Below are 18476 nucleotides of genomic sequence, written 5' to 3'. Positions count from 1 at the left end.
GGCGAAGATCCAGAGAGCAATTACTATGAATACTCATTCAGCACAGTATGTGTGCAGTTGGAGCGCTCTGCAAACTGCCTTTACCTTTTATCTGCTTGTCTTGTCAGTGCCTCACTAACTGGGTGTTCCCACACAGACCTGGGAGAAAAGAGCAGTGTTTTGGAGACTCTGAGAATTCTGCCAAACCAGCAAGCAAGTTCCCTTTGATTCATGAAGTGTGAGCTCTGTCAGTGCACCACATCCAGCCTCTGAGTTTCCTTCTGACCTTGACAAACATTTCTTTATCTGTCCGGCCCACCTCACTGCAGCACTACTTTATCACAGAGTGCACTCAGATACACAGATGTTCTGCTCCACAGACTCTCCCTGATATGCAATGTGAGATACTGGTGCTGTTGAATTGATGAACAATCGAAAGCTCTGACATTGTCCAATGCTTATTGTGAGACACTGACACTCCATTAAAATACAGCATATTGTACTTGTCTACAGTTTGAGAAATAACGTGTATTGATATAGTCAGACACAATGTTATTGTGATTTCTATTATGATACACTGAGGGTGTTATTGTACTGATCTCAGTTTCACATTGCTGGTGTTACTGTACTACTACTGTACAATCAGACACTGACTGACTATACTGAAATAAAAACGGTCACTGGGAACACTCAGCAGGTCAGGCAGCATCTATGGAGAGAGGAAAGTGGGTTAATATTTCAGTTCGATGCCCTTCGTCAGAACCTTTTGATGACAGATCATCGACTTAAAACGTTAATTTTGGTCATTCAATCCATGACTGTTTGTGGAACACTGCTATGTGCAATTGGCTACCGAGTTTCGCCCACAAAATATACAGTCAATTCACTTTAAAGTACATTCTGTGAGACGTCTCGAAGACATGATAAGGCGCTATACCAAATGCAAGGATTACTATTATTAACTATCAGTCCTTGGTTTACTCTTACTGACAAGCTATTTCTGGAAATCTGCTGCTCTTCATGTTTAAAGGAGGAAATGGAGAGGTATGTTTAAAGATTGAATATTCTTATATTCATTGGAATATTATTTCCCTCCCTCCAGGGCAAATTCCTGCCCTCATTTCCACTATCAATTTTTCAAATTCAGCATAATTTCCTTTTGTGGGGGTGTATTAAAAATTGTTTTACATACGAGTTCAATGGAACAATTTTGCATTGGTTAAACTTGCAAAACGCATTGATTTGTTTCGGTCAGATGAGTGTCTGACACATGCAGAAACCTATGCTTAAGAGTATGGAAACAGAACCAAACCGAGTTCCATGCATTCCATCTGTACATGAAAATTTGTAAGATATTGATATATTTTTTAGCTGGTTAGAATTCAGCAGTTACCCCAACACACACTCGAGCATTGGTTTTTGCCAACTTCCACCTAACACTTTCTGGAATTAGGTAAGCAGGATGCATCCCTCCACTTGCTCTCTTGAGTGTGCGTTGGGGTAACTTCTGGATTCTAACCAGCTAAAACTACAAAGCTCACTACTGAAAACACTGTCCGTCAAGCTTTCCTGCTCTTGTCCAGCTAGGACCACCCTACCCATTATGGCTTTGGCTTCCAGGGTTAACAGGAGCTGAGTGGGAAGAGTCTCTATCCCCAGTGACTGATCTGCACTTCCACGTGCTGCTGATGAATCAGGCTGGACTGTCATCAGTTGTGCCCTGAGGTACTATAGACCTACTTGGCTCAGAAACTGGACCACAGACCACAACAGAGGCTTGGCTCGAATCTGATATTCAGTTGCTAAATATGTCACCATGGGATAGCATTGAGTGACTGATCAGTGAAAAATGCCTTATTTTATGAGGCTCTCTATGAAATTGATGTTTCAGAAATTCGTGTTGTAGAGTACTTGTCAGATCTTATTTGGAAATTTGGGTACCGGGAAGAATTAGGAAGAATACGCTAGGTTTGGAGAGCACCCAATGTCGATTAGCAGTTTATTGCAGAGATGATGGCACTTAGTTGTGATACTAAGTTGCGTAGACTTGAGTTATATTCCTTAGCGCTGAGAAGAAAATATACCCAATAAAGGGCCATTTGACCTCTTTGCACCCATTCCTTCCATAGAGCATGCAAACATTCCCTGACCTACCAATCTAACCACTGTTTGTCAAAGTAGAAATACCTTCCTTTCCAAAGACTAGGTTGTCATAATCTTTGCTTTCCATGTCGCTGTACTATCCTAGATCTTACATTTAAGTACATGTGGAACTCATTAGCTCACATGTTCTTCATCAATAGCTGAACATCCTTCATTATTACATTTGTCAAACAACTATTTGCACCACCAATTTGCACACCTTCCTACAGGCGGAAATAACTCGCCTGAGGAAAATAATGTTTCTTCCTGGCCAAATTGCTCCTGATCTTGATTTGTTACAACTGATATAAAAGTAGCTCTCAGTTGGCAAGTTACAAAGCTTCCTGTTAGTTTCAATTTTGACTCTTAAGCGTTGCACGCTGAGGGTCTTTTTAAAAAAGACTTCTCTGTTTCAAGTCATTCGAACATTTATTTTTGTTTTTACAGGAGTCTCACTTCAGCTAATAAATTTCCTATAAATCTCTTTCCCCTGCTTGATATGAAACACTGAACTGCAACCTCTGTCCCATGTGGTGAATTCTCTGCACTCCACCACAGAGCATGTCTTGTTTTTCTTATTGCTCTAGCTTGCGTTGTAATTCATAATAATATTAACATGCTTATGTTTCAATACTGTCGGGTTAAGGGCTTATGGATGAAGGGGAATAATGTACATGATACGAAACTTCCAACCAAAGGAGTTAATGCCGTATCAACTGCTTCAGATTAAGTATTGAAGAATGAGGCAGGGGGAATGAGGGAAAAGGAGGCAAGGGTTGAAGGTTGAACTCTACCCTTCTTCACACCAGGAGTTCCTGGTATTTGCGCTTGTTGGATGTCAAATGACTGACAAATGGTTGCTTTTCATGGGAGGAGGTAAGCGGGGTCTTCTTGGAACTGAACTGGCTCCAAACTTCAGACATGCTTGGCTAAAGAACGTTGGGATTGAATCAATCCTCTGTGGCGGTCTTGGAAATTGGGTTCTTGAGCCAACGGGTCTGCAGTATTCCCAGGGCATGGAAGATGGCAAACCAGTCAGGCTGACTCTCAGCAGCAGAGATTCTCCCCACTGAGCTTCTCATAATTATGCCAGCCAAAGCCCTAATGGTTAGGGTAGTCTTAGACAATCAGCCGGAAGATTGTTAGACAGTGCTTTCTAGTAAGCTATGCAGTTTTAGTTGGTTAAACTCCAGCACACACTCTGGGGTAACTGGGGTCTGAGGTTCCTTGGAGCTGAACTTGCTCCAAAATGACATGTTTGGTAATGGAATGTCAGAACCGAGCCCACCCTCTGTGGTATCGGTAGCCAGGCGGGTCTACAGTATTCCAGGGCACTGCTGATGACAACACAGCCAGCCTGGCTCACCGCCAGGACTTGGAAGGGCAGACCAGTCACTGGGGACAAGGAATCCTCCCACTCAGCTCCTGTTAATCCTGCAAGCCAAAGCCCTAACAGGTAGGGTAGTCTTAGCTGGATAATCAGCAGGAAAGCTACCAGATAGTGATATCAATGGCCAGCTCTGCGGGTTTTAGCTGGTTAGACTCCAGCAGTTACTCCCAACGCACACGCTGGCTTCCCCAAACATTGGCTCTTGCCAACCTCCGCCTAATACTTTCCGGAATTAAGTAAGCAGGATGAGTTCCTCCAGGAAGAGAGTGCACATTCCATTCCAACAATCCATCTGTGGAATTTCCATGTGTTGATGGGATGCATGGAATTCTCAGTTTGGATAAAAATCTATGTCCATCAACGTTCAGAGAAAAAATAAACTAGTGCTCGACTTGTAAATGACGGATGAGGTTTGGGAGCATCTTATGCCTCAGCAAAGTCCCACAAACAGCCATGAAGCCAATTTTCTTTGGAGATTGTTGGCCAGAACATTGGGAGAAACTGCTTTTTCATTTCAAGAAGAGCTATTGGAATAGGTGAGTGGATGGGGCCTCGATTTAATGACTCATTTGAGCGACAGTGTCTGAAACAATGCAGCACCCCCAACACTGTATTGAAAAAGCAGGGCGGGGGAATCGGGGGCTTTACATCTCCAGCAGAGACATAATAACAATTTTAAATCTATTACATAATCCCTTAGTGGTTTTCCTGCAAAAGGATAAGCTAAAAGAAAAAAAGGGTAGCTGGGAAGGTTCTGTTTAAATGCCTTATTACCACTTCCACATTTAGAATATTATTTGGCAAAAATATCCATTTAACATTCACATGTACCACCAGAAAATCCCCTCTCAGCATTGGGTCCCTCACTCTCACTTTCCTTATCTTGAATGTCGGTGTAGGAGTGAGTCATATCAGTGCTACTATTTTCCACACTGTAACTACTTCTTTTCAAGATCTTTTTCTTCTTAAAGGGCAATTTAACCTCAAACCTTCAGCGCACTAAATCTTCGTTGTCAGTCACCACGCATTGCAATTAGTCACTTTTGCTGACTTGATAACAGCAGCCTTCAGCCTTCATTCTGACTTTGAAGACTTTATTCGGAATGTGTCTTAAATAAAAGGACCAGTTTGTTGCCATATGAGGCTTTCCTTCCCCTTGCGGTAATGCCGCACTCGGCAACCCCAATAAATGCAAAAACATCTGATGTAGTGTCTACAGAGTGCAGTGTTCAAACTGTATTTGCAGACAAACAGCAGTCAATTTATACAGCCAGCTCCCACAGTAAGTGAATGGCCAATTTATGCGGAGGATTGTTGGACTCCCTGCTCTTTTGAAACAGTATCATGAGATACTATTTAATGTCCACCTGAACTTCTCTTTGGAAGGATGATACCTCTGGCAATGTAGTGTTTCCCCAGTACTGCACTGGAGTCTCATCTTAGACATGAGCTGGAGTCCTGATGGGTCATGGCGCAACAACAATCTGACCCAGAGGCAAGAATGCCTCTGTGCCAAGTGGCAATGTCTAATTGTTTTACATGGTACATATTGGCATGAAAAAAAAACTTTGTAAAGAGAAAATGAACTTAGTCATAGCCAGATTTGTACCCGGCTCCTGTACAAAAAGTCTTGAACCCATAACCTTCCGAATCAGATGCAAGAGTGCTGCCACTGAGCCAGGCTGATGCACTATTGCCATATTATCATCCATTTCCAAGTAATCAAATGCAGACTATATCTCCTCAAGTTAAAGAGGTTTAATGGGCTGCCAAAACATCAACCAGGCTCGTCAGGTTTGCCAAGAAATGCACGAGAGCTGCCAAGATCTCCTCTCAAGCTGCCAGCCAGGGTAGCCAAGAGATATTCTGCATCTGCCCAGAGATCCCATGCACTGCCAAGATGTCCACAAGGGACAAAAGAAAAAATACGCTGACCTATCCTTTATACTTCTTTACTGTGGGTGAATACACATACCCCTCTGTGGGTTACCAGGCCTTCTGTACACCCAGCAACAGCGAAAGCCAAATATTACTGATCAAGGCTTGCAAATGATTCCATAAATTAATTCCAGAAAACATTTATAATGAGTTGTGCCATTTACTGTGCTCTATTTAGCTGAACTGGGAAGATAATTTCATAACCTTATACTTAATGCATAAAAATGTTTTTCCTTTCAAGCCTAGAGCAATATTCAGACTTGTTTGCCTTTACTTTTTCATACTTAGACCAATAAAACCAGTGACTAATTTGGTAAAAAAATTACTATAAAAGATGAAGGATCTAGTCTTTTGCTCTGGTTTATATAAAAAAATGGATATAAGGACCTCTTCAATTCTTAAATGCAATGTTGCCTTTAGTGAGAAGCTTCTGCATATTCCTTACATATTCTTTGGTTATGAATTTTTTTAAAAACAAAACTCTGGAATCTTGATAAACACTTGACCACTTTGCCAACAAATGTTATGCTTGGATCAAGACTCTATAATCAGCTAAAAATAACCAATTTGGCAATGTTCAGACCGCAGCCCATTTAAAATTTATTCAATCAAAATAAAAATAACAGAGCGCGTTTTATAATCTTACACAAGAATGATCAAATTAAATTCCTCTCGCTGGGAAGTCTAAAGACTTTGAAGATGTGTGCTTAAAATGGGGGAAAATGCCATTTTAAACACATCATCAGGTTACTTCATTATAAGATAAGCTTGGAGTCTAAGATGTGCTGTTGTAATAGTTGTGATAGAGTATAGAAAGAATCTAATTCTTGTACTAGAATCAGGGTAAATAAATAGGAAGGGGTCTGATTTTTTGGGATTGTTGGTGTTAGCTTGGTGTCGGTGTTAGTGACTCACCTATTAGTGGTTTCAATCCCTGCATCAGAAACTTGAGCTAACAGTCTAGGCTGACACTGCAGTTCAACACTGGGAAAGCGCTGCAATATTGGAGTCGTTCGGATGAGATGTCCTCAAGTGGACACTAAAGATGTCATGGCAGTTTTCGAAAAGAATTTCTTATAGTATGATAATTTGATCTGATAATTTGTGGCTGTCATGTTTTCCTATAGAAAAGTAATTAACAATAATCAAATGCTTTGAGATGTTTTGACATACACTTGTAAGATGCTAGAAAAAGGTAAAATTTAGATTCTTTATAATAAGAGAGAAACGTATGGTGTCCTGGTCTGCATTTTTTCACTCGTTATAGGCACATAGTAATAGTTGTCAGGATTTATATTGCAAAGTCAATGCAACAAAATCTTGATCGTATATAGAACCTTTCACAAAGGATAATCTCTCAAAGTACTTTACAACTATAATGCAGGGTGGAGAAGAAGGTAGATGACTGTCCATATGGTCGAAGAGGTAAGACTGAGCATCTTAATTGATTCACAGGGAGTTACTGGAACCTGGCGAAGACGATGGATATGTGAAGCTAGTAACACAACCAATTCAGCAGTGATTTCTTAGAGCACTGAAATTTCTGCAATAATTTAGTAAATCAGTAATTTATTGGGAGTAACTGGATTCTTCTTATTTCCTCAGAGCTATGGAACGAGCCAGATCCAGTGGTCCATGCTGTGTCAATCAGAACTGTTAGAAAGAGCTGAACGCGTATTTTCTGCAAAGAGGATTGAATGTTCTCAGGTAAATGAAAATAATGAAAATCTAGTTGGAACGTTGTGATTGTGGAGTTGTGTAGGGTAGTGGTTATTGTGCTTACCTCGCAAGTGAGAGGACCCAGGTTTGTTTACTGGGCGGGGCAAAACCTTAGGCAAGTTTCTTTATTCTATCCGCCTCTGTTTACCTAGCAGTAAGTAGGAACCCATTTGTTAGTCGATTGGGGGATCGCTAATTGGGGTTAATAATCCCTCCCCTCAAAAAATAATAATTTGGTCACAAATTCATGACTGTTTGTGGGTCACTGCTGTGCGCAATTGGCTGAGATTGCGGGATGGAGTTCCAGAGGTTGGGGCAGAGTGGCTGAAGGCTCTCCCGCTAATGGTGGGAGGTTGGGTCGGGGGACGTGGAGCAGGCTGGAGCCAGCTGAGCGGAGGGAGCTGGGCAGGCTGGTAGGGTAGGAGGTCACAGGGATAGGGTGGGATGAGACCACTGAGGGCTTTGTAGGTGAGGACCAGGATTGGATCCTCTGAAGATAGGGAGCCAATGGTGTTGGGCGAGAATGGGAGAGATGGGGTCACGGAGTTTGGTGCGGGAGAGGACATGGGCTGCAGAGTTCTGGATTATCTGCAGCCTGTGGAGGGAGGAGTTGGGAAGGCCGACAAGCAGGGCATTTGCACAGTCGAGCCCGGACGTGATGAAGGCATGAACAAGAGTTTCAGCGGCCTGAAGGGTGAGGTAGTGGCGGAGTCGGGTGATGTTACGGAGATGAGGGAAGGCAGAGCAATTCATGGCTTGGATGTGGGGAAGAAAAGGCAATTGAGGGTTGAACAGACACCTAGAATCCTGACTGGCTCGGTGAGTTGAATCGTGCAACCATGGAGGTTGATGCTGCCAGAGCCTGAGGTGCTGAGGCGCTGACGTGAGGCAATCAGGAGGGCCTCAGTCTTGTTCACATTCAACTGTAGGACGTTTGCTCTCATCCAGGACTTGATGTCCGACAGGCAGTCTGTCAGGACAGCAGTGATCCTGGAGTTGAGGCTGGAGACAGAAAGATAGTGTTGGGTGTCATCCGCATACATGTGGAAGTTGACCCCATGTCTGCGGATGATGTCACCAAGGGGAGCATGTAGGTATGAAAGAGGAGAAGGTGGGTGGGTAGGTGAGTGGGATACCTGGGTGATGGGGGGCGGCATGAATAAGTGTTGCAGAAATTTCCCTTGGAAGATTAAAATAGGTTGACGAGAGTTCCTGATAGATCATATGATACATGGTCTGTGGAAGAAATGAGGTGATTTACATTACTCGCTTACTCTTTCTTCTATGCGCAATATCTTGTCTTGAAAGCTGGACTGAATAAGAGCAATTCAGCTGCCAGTGAGTGCAGATTGGCCACAGGAAACTAGAGGTATTAGACATGACAGTTATTCTACATAAAACCTCAGCACTGGACAAATAGAGACATGGTATAAGCTTCCAGCCACATTCAAACCTCTCTCTCTAGTAGTAATGCGAAGATTAGTAATCTGTTGGAATGTCCTTAGCAGAAGTGCACCAAACCCTTAGGGTAACACAGGCACATAACAGAATGAGGAAGCTCTTGCCTCTGTTTTTAATGTAGATGAAAAGTCCTGCTTTGAAATATGTTTTTGTCAGAGAATTAATAATTTTTTTAGTGTTTTCTTTAAAATTGGCGTTGATCCTGAGACTTTGTTTGGTTTTCCTGACTATGTAAACTGTGGAATCTAAAGATCCTTGTTTCACTGAGGAGTGGCAGTATTGTTCTGGGCCTCAAAGAGTTAACTAATAATTGACAAAAGCTTCCGAATCATGGGCATTTCACGAAACTAACTCTGCAGCTTTCCTTTAACATCGAATGAATTGCGGGTTCATTTAACAGACGTGTTTACAGATGACTAATTCAGAGCTTCCTTTGGGCCCAGTGGGTGAAAGTGCAGTCCTGGTAGCACTAAACCATACAGATCAAAAGGTTGCAGGTTTATTTCTTAGTCTGTGCTATGTTAGTTGAACTTTGCCACAACAGCAATTAATGCCCTTGGGTAAGGGAGAGGAAAATCAGTCATCTGATTGCCATCCAGTATTTCAAGCCAGAAAGTGAACTCGTGTGAACCTTGGATAAGAACAAGCTCGCTGTGACTCCCTTTCCCACCCACCCTCGAGCAACTGCCTGGGCACAAATATACTGATTGATCACGTGACAATGTTGGAGGACACTTGACAGCTCTAAAACCACACCTGTCAGGTACCACAGCCTTCAATAAATTACTTTACAACCTTTCTTTGAACATGGCAAGAAACCGTATTTTTAGATTTTGCATTGAAACATGCTGAGGTTTTTGGCATGGAATAAAGTGTGGGGAATATTTAGATTGGGAAATGCTGCAATTTTGGGTTTTGCAACGATCTTATTTTTCAGAAACCAGAGTTGACACAGCAAAACACAACACTTCAGAGTGCATTGCCCTTCCAAAAGGCATACTCTGTCCACAAGGTCGAGTTTTCATTTACAGTCCATTCCTTTCCAACAAATAACTGATCTTCAGTGAACTCTTATTTATTAACCAGTAAAATATTAGCAATGATCTTCTGTTGCCCAATGTCTCGTGTCATTTTAAGTATTAGACGAGTGAACTGACCATTTGTGTAATGTTGGCTACATTGGAGAAAGTGGGCGTCACAAATTGTGATTTTTACTGGACAGATTTTGTAGTTGCTTTTGCTCTATTTCAACAGTGTAGAGTCTAAAAACCACCTCAGTGCGAATATTTCCAGTTGTTCTTCTCTGAAGTGATGTTAACACTGATCCAATTTTGATTTGAGTTCATCTCCTCCTGCACCTTCGTAGACTCACTTTTTCCTCCAACACCAGGAACTTATCATGTAAAGATTATTATTAAAGCCATGGCAGATGTCATTCTTTAGCCATATCTTAAGTAATGTAACAATTATATTGGGGTTGTAAAAGCCATTGAACAGTCTCTTCAAGTTGCAGGAACACTGTTTTAAGGTGATCTTCAGTTGGAGCATGTCACAAGTTGGCCAAGATGTATGTCGGATTCCTAACATGAGATGGATGTAATGTCCCAAGAGTCTTTTTCTGGCACTTGTGCTATTTTCTTATGTTGTTTTCCCTTTTTGAGTGCATTTTCCTCCCCAGCTGCAAGCATTTGATCAGCAAAGATAACTACAATCTGATATGTTGCATACAAACGTGCTTAGTGTATTCAGGGCTGAAAATATCTTGAGACTGGTTGGCATATTGGTTTTGGCACACTGTCCTTTCACCTTCAAATCCTGTGTTTGAATTCAACCCATTCGAATAGAATGACAATCTCCATTCCCTGTAAACTGAAAGGGTCCCATGTGCAGTGAACTGAGATAGTCTTCGCCCATAAGCACAGACTTTCTGTAATTCAGCACGAGCTGGCACTAACTTGGCATTCTCACTCAGGCCCAGGTGTGGAGCAAGTTATGTCTACGCAAAGAGATTAGAGGAGGGATAAGCAATTTTTTTAGAGGCTGAATTGTTTCCAACAGAACATATCTGGGAAAACTAACCTCTATATTAATCCAAGGCAGATTTAGAGTTTAGACCAGGTATCAATCGAGACAAAGCCCTAATAAGCACAGTGGCTCTAGCTGGACAAGTAGTACCATTACCATTCTGTGGTACAATGTATATTGACATTTTATACTAATTTGCATTTAAATTTAACCATAATTTAATCCTGATTTTAAATGTGCATAGTGTATTGAAAATACTATATGTTATTGTTCAGTGTATTGCATTTATTTCATCGGCGTAACAGTTGTGAAAGTAGGTTGCGGGAAATTCCTTTATCAGGCAGTGGCTGATTTCTGCCGACTGTGAAAAAGCTACTTTGGAGTTGTTTCTCAGACAAAAAAATGTAAGATGTATTTCTGTCACTTGAGTGAGGTTTATTATCGGGCTTCACAGCAAAAATAAACACTGTGGTCAAAACCGACGGCAAGATTGGTGTAGTGCAATCAGCACTTCTTTCCATGTATAGTGGGCAGGGGTCAGCTTCTTTTAACAACATGACTCACCTGATTCAAGGGCACAATACTGATACACACTTTGGAAACCTTAGGCGAGTTTCCTTACTCCACGCACCTCGGTTTACTTAGCAATAAGTAGGAACCCAGTTGTTAGTCGATTGGCGGATCGCTTTCCAGGGGGTAATAAAACTTCCCCCCCAAAAATAAAAAAATGTGGTCACTCAACCCACGACTGCTGTGCACAATTGACTTTACAATATATTCCGTGAAGCTTTCAGACATGTGAACAACGTGATAAGGCACTACATCAAATGTAGCAGCAGATTTTCTGTTAGTGACAGATTGCACATCTGTGCATTTTGGATAACCTGGCATCCACACCTCCATCCTTGATCCGAAGCAAGATAAGTCATGGTACGCAGAACTTGCTCTGCAAAGTGCAGTCAGCGCTTTTCCTGTTTCCTGTGGCTTGGTTACGAAGAGAGTTTTCAAAATTTTATTTTGAAATTAACCCCAAAAATACCCGAGAGAGGAAAAGATCAACAATAAAATCATAAAATGAGATATGGCCCGATAAAGTTATGACGCAATAAATATGTTACGATAAAATTCAAATTGAAACCCCTTACTCTCTGTCTCTCATACCCTAAAATACCCCAAACCACTGAGAAACATACATTTCAGGGTGTACCCAAGCCTCCTACCAGAACTCGCATTTCCCCAATCTTACGTTAAAATTATTGTCTCTTTTCAAAAGGGCTGAGATACAGTTATTGTTCACCCACTGGTAGCTTGCTTCATATTTAAGCCGAGATACAGTATGTTGGTTTATCCATTTGATTGTGAGAGACATCACATTAAAAACACGCAGTCCTGCCTTCACCACAAGTATCTGTTCCAGCAGGGATCAATGGACAGCGATCAGAAACTGAAATCCTGGCTGAACTGGATGGGTCTAAAGCAGGGTGGTGCAATTGGCGGCCCATGGGCCGTATCTGGACCGGGGGATGATTTCATCCAGCCCACGAACGCAGCCGGACTGTGTGTCGGAGCCCAGGCTTGATCTGACACAGTGGGGAAAACAGTGTCGTGAGACGCCGATTAGCTGCAGAACCTGTCGATCACTTCAAACTGGTAACAGGAGAGAGAGACACAGAGACACACACAGACAGAGAGAGGCACACACAGACAGAGGGAGACATGCACAGACAGAGACACGCACAGACACACACACACACAGAGACACACAGACAGAGAGAGGCACACAGAGACACACACAGACAGAGAGAGACACACACAGACAGATAACTCATCACTGGCTGTATTATTGTTTTAAAATTTGCATGAATTATTTTACATTGTCTATTTAAAGTTTGTATTGTAACTAAAATATAGTGAAATGAAGTCACACCGTTACGCAATTTAAAGCCTAGGATTTCTATATTTCTCAAATCCAGCATCCAGCCCTCAGCCGCCAAAAGGTTGGAGTCCTCCCCACCTGGGTCTAAATTATAGTGCGAGGATCGATTTTTACTGAGTTTTCCATAAAATGTCAACATCAAAAATGGTCAGCATAAGCATCACTCCCTATGCGCTCTTTCTTGCACACGAAGCACAGGAAGTGACGTCTATGGTGTCTACTTTTGCGCAGGAAGTACGACTTATGGCGTCTATTTCTTGCGCAGGAAGTGATGACAATGATGACCTGACAACCCAGGTCAGTCGAAGTTGCCATTTTGTAATCCCCCCCAAAAAATCAATAAAAAGAATTAAAGACAAACTTCGGTATTATCTGACGAAGATCAGAAAAAATACAACCCAAAATATAGTACAGGACCTACACCAGGAAAATAACAGAGGGTTACTGAAGGGGTCTAAATACGTTCAGCTGATTCCGTTTGTTGTGAATTATAAATGCCGTATTCAAAACTTATGTACTCATTGAACAAACAATAGTCTGTGCGTGGTCTGTGACACTCACACTCGAGGTTAGGCATATTAAGGTTCAATAGAGAATGATGTCATTGTGCTGCTGTGTAAGCTTCACGTTATCGCTAACTCCCTCCAAGCTTCTGCCCACATATTAAGGTCAATATGCTTGATAGAGATGGAGAATTATACATGCATGCGATTGCTAATCTCTTTGCAAAGCAACCTTAACCACAGGTGAAATGCTTTACTTTCCGCCCTTCTGTATATAGCTGTGGTTTATGCCTTTACAGGAAATGAAATCACTCAGGCTCCAGGTTGTTTCCTGGGTGTAGACAGTCTGTGAGTCGCTGTCAGGTGTTTACAGGCGAGTGCAAAATAGAGTGTCAGTGATAGAGACAACTCAGATAGATCCGACAGCAGAACCCTAACTCAGTGGAAATATCAAAACATTGAATGTAGCAGTGTTTGACATAGTTTGTTTTCAGTTTCCTTACATGGTCAGATTGAGAAGCACACGTACAAGTAATAAGCATCAGTAAACACCGTAAAACAATCTTTTTTCAATTAATTGAACCAGAAATTAACAATATCTTCCCACCCTATTATTCACCAACCACACAATGTGTTCTCAGTCTGTCTATTTTTCTCCATGTGTGCATTCCTTATATAACACCCTCCACTACATTATATAAAATACTCAGTCTGTTATAAAAATAATAATACCAGCATTCGGTTATAGTAACTGTCAAGTCAGAAGGACGCTTCACGGGATATATTGTAATGTGTAGTGACTTTAATTTGTAGGTGAACTGGGCAGCTAATTTGTACGTATCCATGTCCCACAGTCATCAGGTGAACGACAATTTTATTTTGGGGTTATTGGCCAGTACATCGGGAGAAACCTTTGTGAATAATACCACCGGATCTTTAACGTCCAGTTTAACAGGCAGACAGGACCTCGTGACATGAAATGCTGGGGTTATTTTTTTTATAAAGGACTAACACAATCTTATCTAAACGATAGTACTCTCCATTATGCACTTAGTCCACGCTATTCTATGATCTCTGTTATTTTCAGTGTAACCCACTCTTAGTCTCTGTTAACTGTCTCCTTCTGTTACTCTATGTATTGCACATTTTCCAGCCTATGTAATGTACACCTAATCTGTAGAACACACAACTCCCAGTGCCTGTTATGCTTTGAATTAACACGCTCTTAAGGCTCTGAACGGCTCTCAGTGGAAACTGTTTAACTGAAATATCCACTATATACCCAGTGTCATAGACATGCACACATTTTGCAAATACAGTACTGATGTGCTCTGACACTCACAAGTACACATCTGATGAAACCGTTAGATATAACTCAGTCCCAAGTACCTGTAACTTAATATTTAAGATGAGATTCCACCTCATTACACGCTGCTGCTCATCTCTTATTTTAAATATAATTTTCACCCACCCCCACCCCAGTTAAGCTCTAACCAATAACTCATTCCTGGATTGAGCAGTCTTTCAATAACTGGGAAAAGCTACTGAACATGCACTGTAGAGACATCACTGGGAGCTGGGATTCTTCCCGCTTGGCTCCTCTGCAAGCCAAAGCACAAGTGTGGTAAGCAGTGCCACTCTGAAGAGAGTGCACATTGCATTCCAGAAACAGGAAAATTTCCATGTGAAGGTGGCATACATACATGTGTGGGTCTCTGTCTGGAAACTCTTTGGAATGTAGGTGGTTCTCCATTAGTCAGGCAGTGGCTAACCAAAATAAATCCCTTCAGTTGGGAGGTAGGAAAGTGCACAGAAGCCTGATCACACAGTGCCGCCCAGTGACTTGTGTGAAAGATGTGGCCATTGATTATTGCTGAGCCCATCAAAAGAGTAACTGTTGTATACAGTGAGAGGAAGCTTGGAGAAAGTATCAGATCATGTGGCTTCCTCTATTTTCTTCCCTGGTGATTATGAATCATCACACAAATCATTTCAGAACAGCTACAAGGATTTCAATCAGTTTTTGTTTACCCCAGTGATTTTCTTCCTCTTCCTAACCAGAATTTTTTTTTATTCTTTAGATAGGGTGGCATTCAGTCTGGTTGGGTACTGTTAATCACGCTGATAGGTTTCCAAATGCATCAGACATCCATTTTGAAAGTTGTGTTGTTTTCACAGTTTGCCATTATGGATTGTCCCTTTGGACATTCCATTGGTGATTGGAGGATTGCTTTCTGCGGATTATAATCCCTCAAAAAAAAAAGAAAAATTGGTCACTCAATCCACGACTGTTTGTGGGACACTGCTGTGCGCAATTGGCTGCCGCGTTTTGCCCACAAATATACAGTCAATTCATTTTACAGCATATTCTGTGAAGCGCTTTGAGACGTCGAGAAGACGTGAAAAGCGCTATATTGAATGCAAGGATTATTATTATTAGGAGAAAACAGCTCCAATGGGAACTAAGAAGTGCACAGAAACCTTGGTCTCATATTTTTATGAATCTACATGAAACATATGTTATGGCTAAGACAATATTGAGAACAGAAAATATACTTGTAATGAAAAGGAATTGAGTAAAATATGAAACTTTGCTTGCTACAAGTATGGAAGCTACTTGCCCTTTACCCAGTATTCTAATATCGTGCCATCTAAGTGGGTTAAGGTAAATTTATCAACCCCCAGGAAATGGAACAGAAAGAACGTACTGGAACCAGCTTTCTACCAATGGTAATGCACCCACGTATCTAACCTACTTTTTTACTGTACAGACAAACCCAGGGAACGCTGGCCCTATCAGATACACAACATTATCAACGACTTTGATAACCCACATTACTTGTCATTCGAAATGCCCCAATTGCTGTGTGTAAAAAAACAATACCAAACCTTCACACAAATGAAATGTAATTTCCAAACCACCTACCTGATGATACTGTGGCAGTTTTTTTCACAAAAGCATCCTGTCAGAGGCTTGTCAACATAGCTTCATCTGGTTGTCTAACCATAACACACTCGTCTCCCAGACTAAGCAGAAAGCCAGGATTTGAATACTGTCATTCATTACATTGATATAGGTAATATATCGGACTAGGATTTCTTTCTTCTTCCACAGGTACAATCTGTTCCCTGTCAGAACGGATGGTCAGGCCAACTGCACTTGTGGAGTCCTGTAGCTCAGTGGTTAGAGCACTCGCTATGCAAGCGAGAGACCTGAGTTCAATTCCAGGCAGGTCAGGGCAAAACCTTGGGCAAGTTTCCTCACTCCACACAGAGCCTAATAATAATCCCTCCAAAATCAAAAACAATAATAAATTGGTCATTTTCAATCTACGACTGTTTGTGGGACATTGCTGTGCGCAATTGGCTGCTGCGTTCGCCCACAAATATGCAGTCAATTCACTTTACAGTGTGTTTCTGTGAAGCGCTTCGGGACGTCCTCCTGATGTGAAAAGCGCTATATCAAATGCAAGGATTATTATTATTATTATCATGCTATGTTAAACTGTCATATCCCATTCTGTAGCCAGTCATTAGGAGACCCATGAATGTGACCTAGTACTGCTCACTGTCTCAATTCTCGTTGGCTCTGATCATTCAATTCCCAGTCAACAAGGGTCTGATTGTACTGCAGTTGGGAAATGTATCTTCCTTGCTCGCTGATGTGAGAATAAGAGAAATCAGTCCTTGGGAAATGCCAACTGGCCCATGTTTTACCAGTTCAGGAAATATCCATTTATTCCTAATCTGTCTTTCAGCCATTCCCTCTCTATCCATGGTGTCATTTTGCCGTGAATATCATGGGCCTTAATCTCACAAGTCTGTTATGTGGCACTATATCAAATCTTCATGTATATATATGGGTTCTTAAGTGAGTCCAGTGTCCAAGCCTTCCTGCTAACCTGTTCTAACTGTCACTCACATTCTGCAAAGAAATATTTCTCTGTGCCTATGTCCTTTACAACCTTGAACCCGTGCACGCTTGTCCTCTTAACTTCAGATATCTGTAAGTGCTGTTCTGAATTTAATTTGCATCATTTCGTCAATCTCACAATTTAAATATTTTCCACCGCTGCTCTGCTATTTTATGTGCTAATGTTTCCTTCCGATTAACGGGCTCCAACCTAACACTTTATTGCTGTGAAGTTTGTTCTCTTATTGTGTTTGCCTCATTGTTTTTTTTCTTTACTGAACTGTGAATCTCATTTATTTATGGCTACTATCTCCTAATGCTTTCCAACCTTCAGATACAAGTCAGAGGAACCATTGAAGAGTGAGCATGTATTATAAAATTTTACTTGGGAGTCTTATTTTTTGCATTTTATTAGTGCAGGCATGAGAGACTATAAAAGACATGTGAGATATTTACTGCACCAAATTACTCCATATGGTGAAATGAAATTTCCCAATGTCTCTTAAATAAAATGACCACTGAAACTGTTGATTTACATATGCAGAGAACTCCTGATAATCCAGCCTGGTCTTATATCATCATATGGCTTATATCAATCATCATGCTGTCAATATCTAGGCCGCTTCCCATTGCAAAATGTGAATACGAGCCTTCCCCCCACCCTTATTGCATCACTCACTTCCAACATAAAAGTCACATTCTACAAATCCCAGTAAATAAAATATTAAATATATCATCTGAACCAACTTACTTGCACCGCTCACCCAGCCATGTCACCCGTGTGTGGCTCCTAGTGGATATTACAGCAACTTTCTCCCATATCATTCATGAGGTCAACCAATATTGGTATTAGTCAAGAACAACACCCTAATTTATCATTTATGAAATATATTATAATTATTACATTATATTAAATATATATTATAACCAATGGGAGTTTTGACAGACTTTGCAGTGTGGTGCTATAATAATCTGCCAGAGAAAATTGGTAGTTCACTCCATGCCTGGTGTGGGCATCATTATGCGCAAATTAACTGCCCTGTTCACCTACAAAATGCAATCACAACACTTTCCATTAAATCCTGTGAAGTACCGTGAAGCGTTCTCTTGCATGAAAGATGCTATTTCAATTTACAGGATCACAAAATTGATTTTTGATGAAGAAGGCCCTTCAGCCCAATTCGATTTCATCCTTCCAGAACACTCACCCTACATTTCCTCCTCCTCCCACCCACCATTTTCTCTCCCATCCGCCATTTCCTCCCCCCATCATGACATCAAGCTGCTTTTTAAATGAGTCCAGGGTCCTGGCTTAACTACCTTTCCTGGCAACTAATTCCAGTTGTTGAATACCCTCTGAGTAAAGAAAAAAACTCCGGTGTCTGTCCTGAAATTGGCCTTTAAAACTCTAAACCTATGTCCTCTTTTTTATGCTGTCTTGAAATGTAAGGATTATTATAACCATTCAGT

The 18476-nt window shown here is 41.3% G+C and overlaps 1 protein-coding gene across 1 annotated transcript in view; it reads left to right on the top strand.

Moving 5' to 3' along the window:
• The window catches only part of plekhh1 (pleckstrin homology domain containing, family H (with MyTH4 domain) member 1), a 177475-nt gene that overhangs the window by 9114 nt on the left and 149885 nt on the right, over window positions 1–18476 (top strand). Inside the window, exon 2 of the mRNA XM_007907069.2 lies at window positions 7055–7156. Within this exon, the coding sequence (XP_007905260.2) occupies window positions 7055–7156 (102 nt within the window). The remainder of the gene's footprint in view (window positions 1–7054; window positions 7157–18476) is intronic.

The sequence above is a fragment of the Callorhinchus milii genome, unplaced genomic scaffold (assembly GCF_018977255.1).
Source record: "Callorhinchus milii isolate IMCB2004 unplaced genomic scaffold, IMCB_Cmil_1.0 Scaffold9, whole genome shotgun sequence".
Classification (NCBI taxonomy): domain Eukaryota; kingdom Metazoa; phylum Chordata; class Chondrichthyes; order Chimaeriformes; family Callorhinchidae; genus Callorhinchus; species Callorhinchus milii.
Note: the sequence above shows the minus strand (reverse complement) of the source record. Positions and strands in the feature narration are given on the sequence as shown.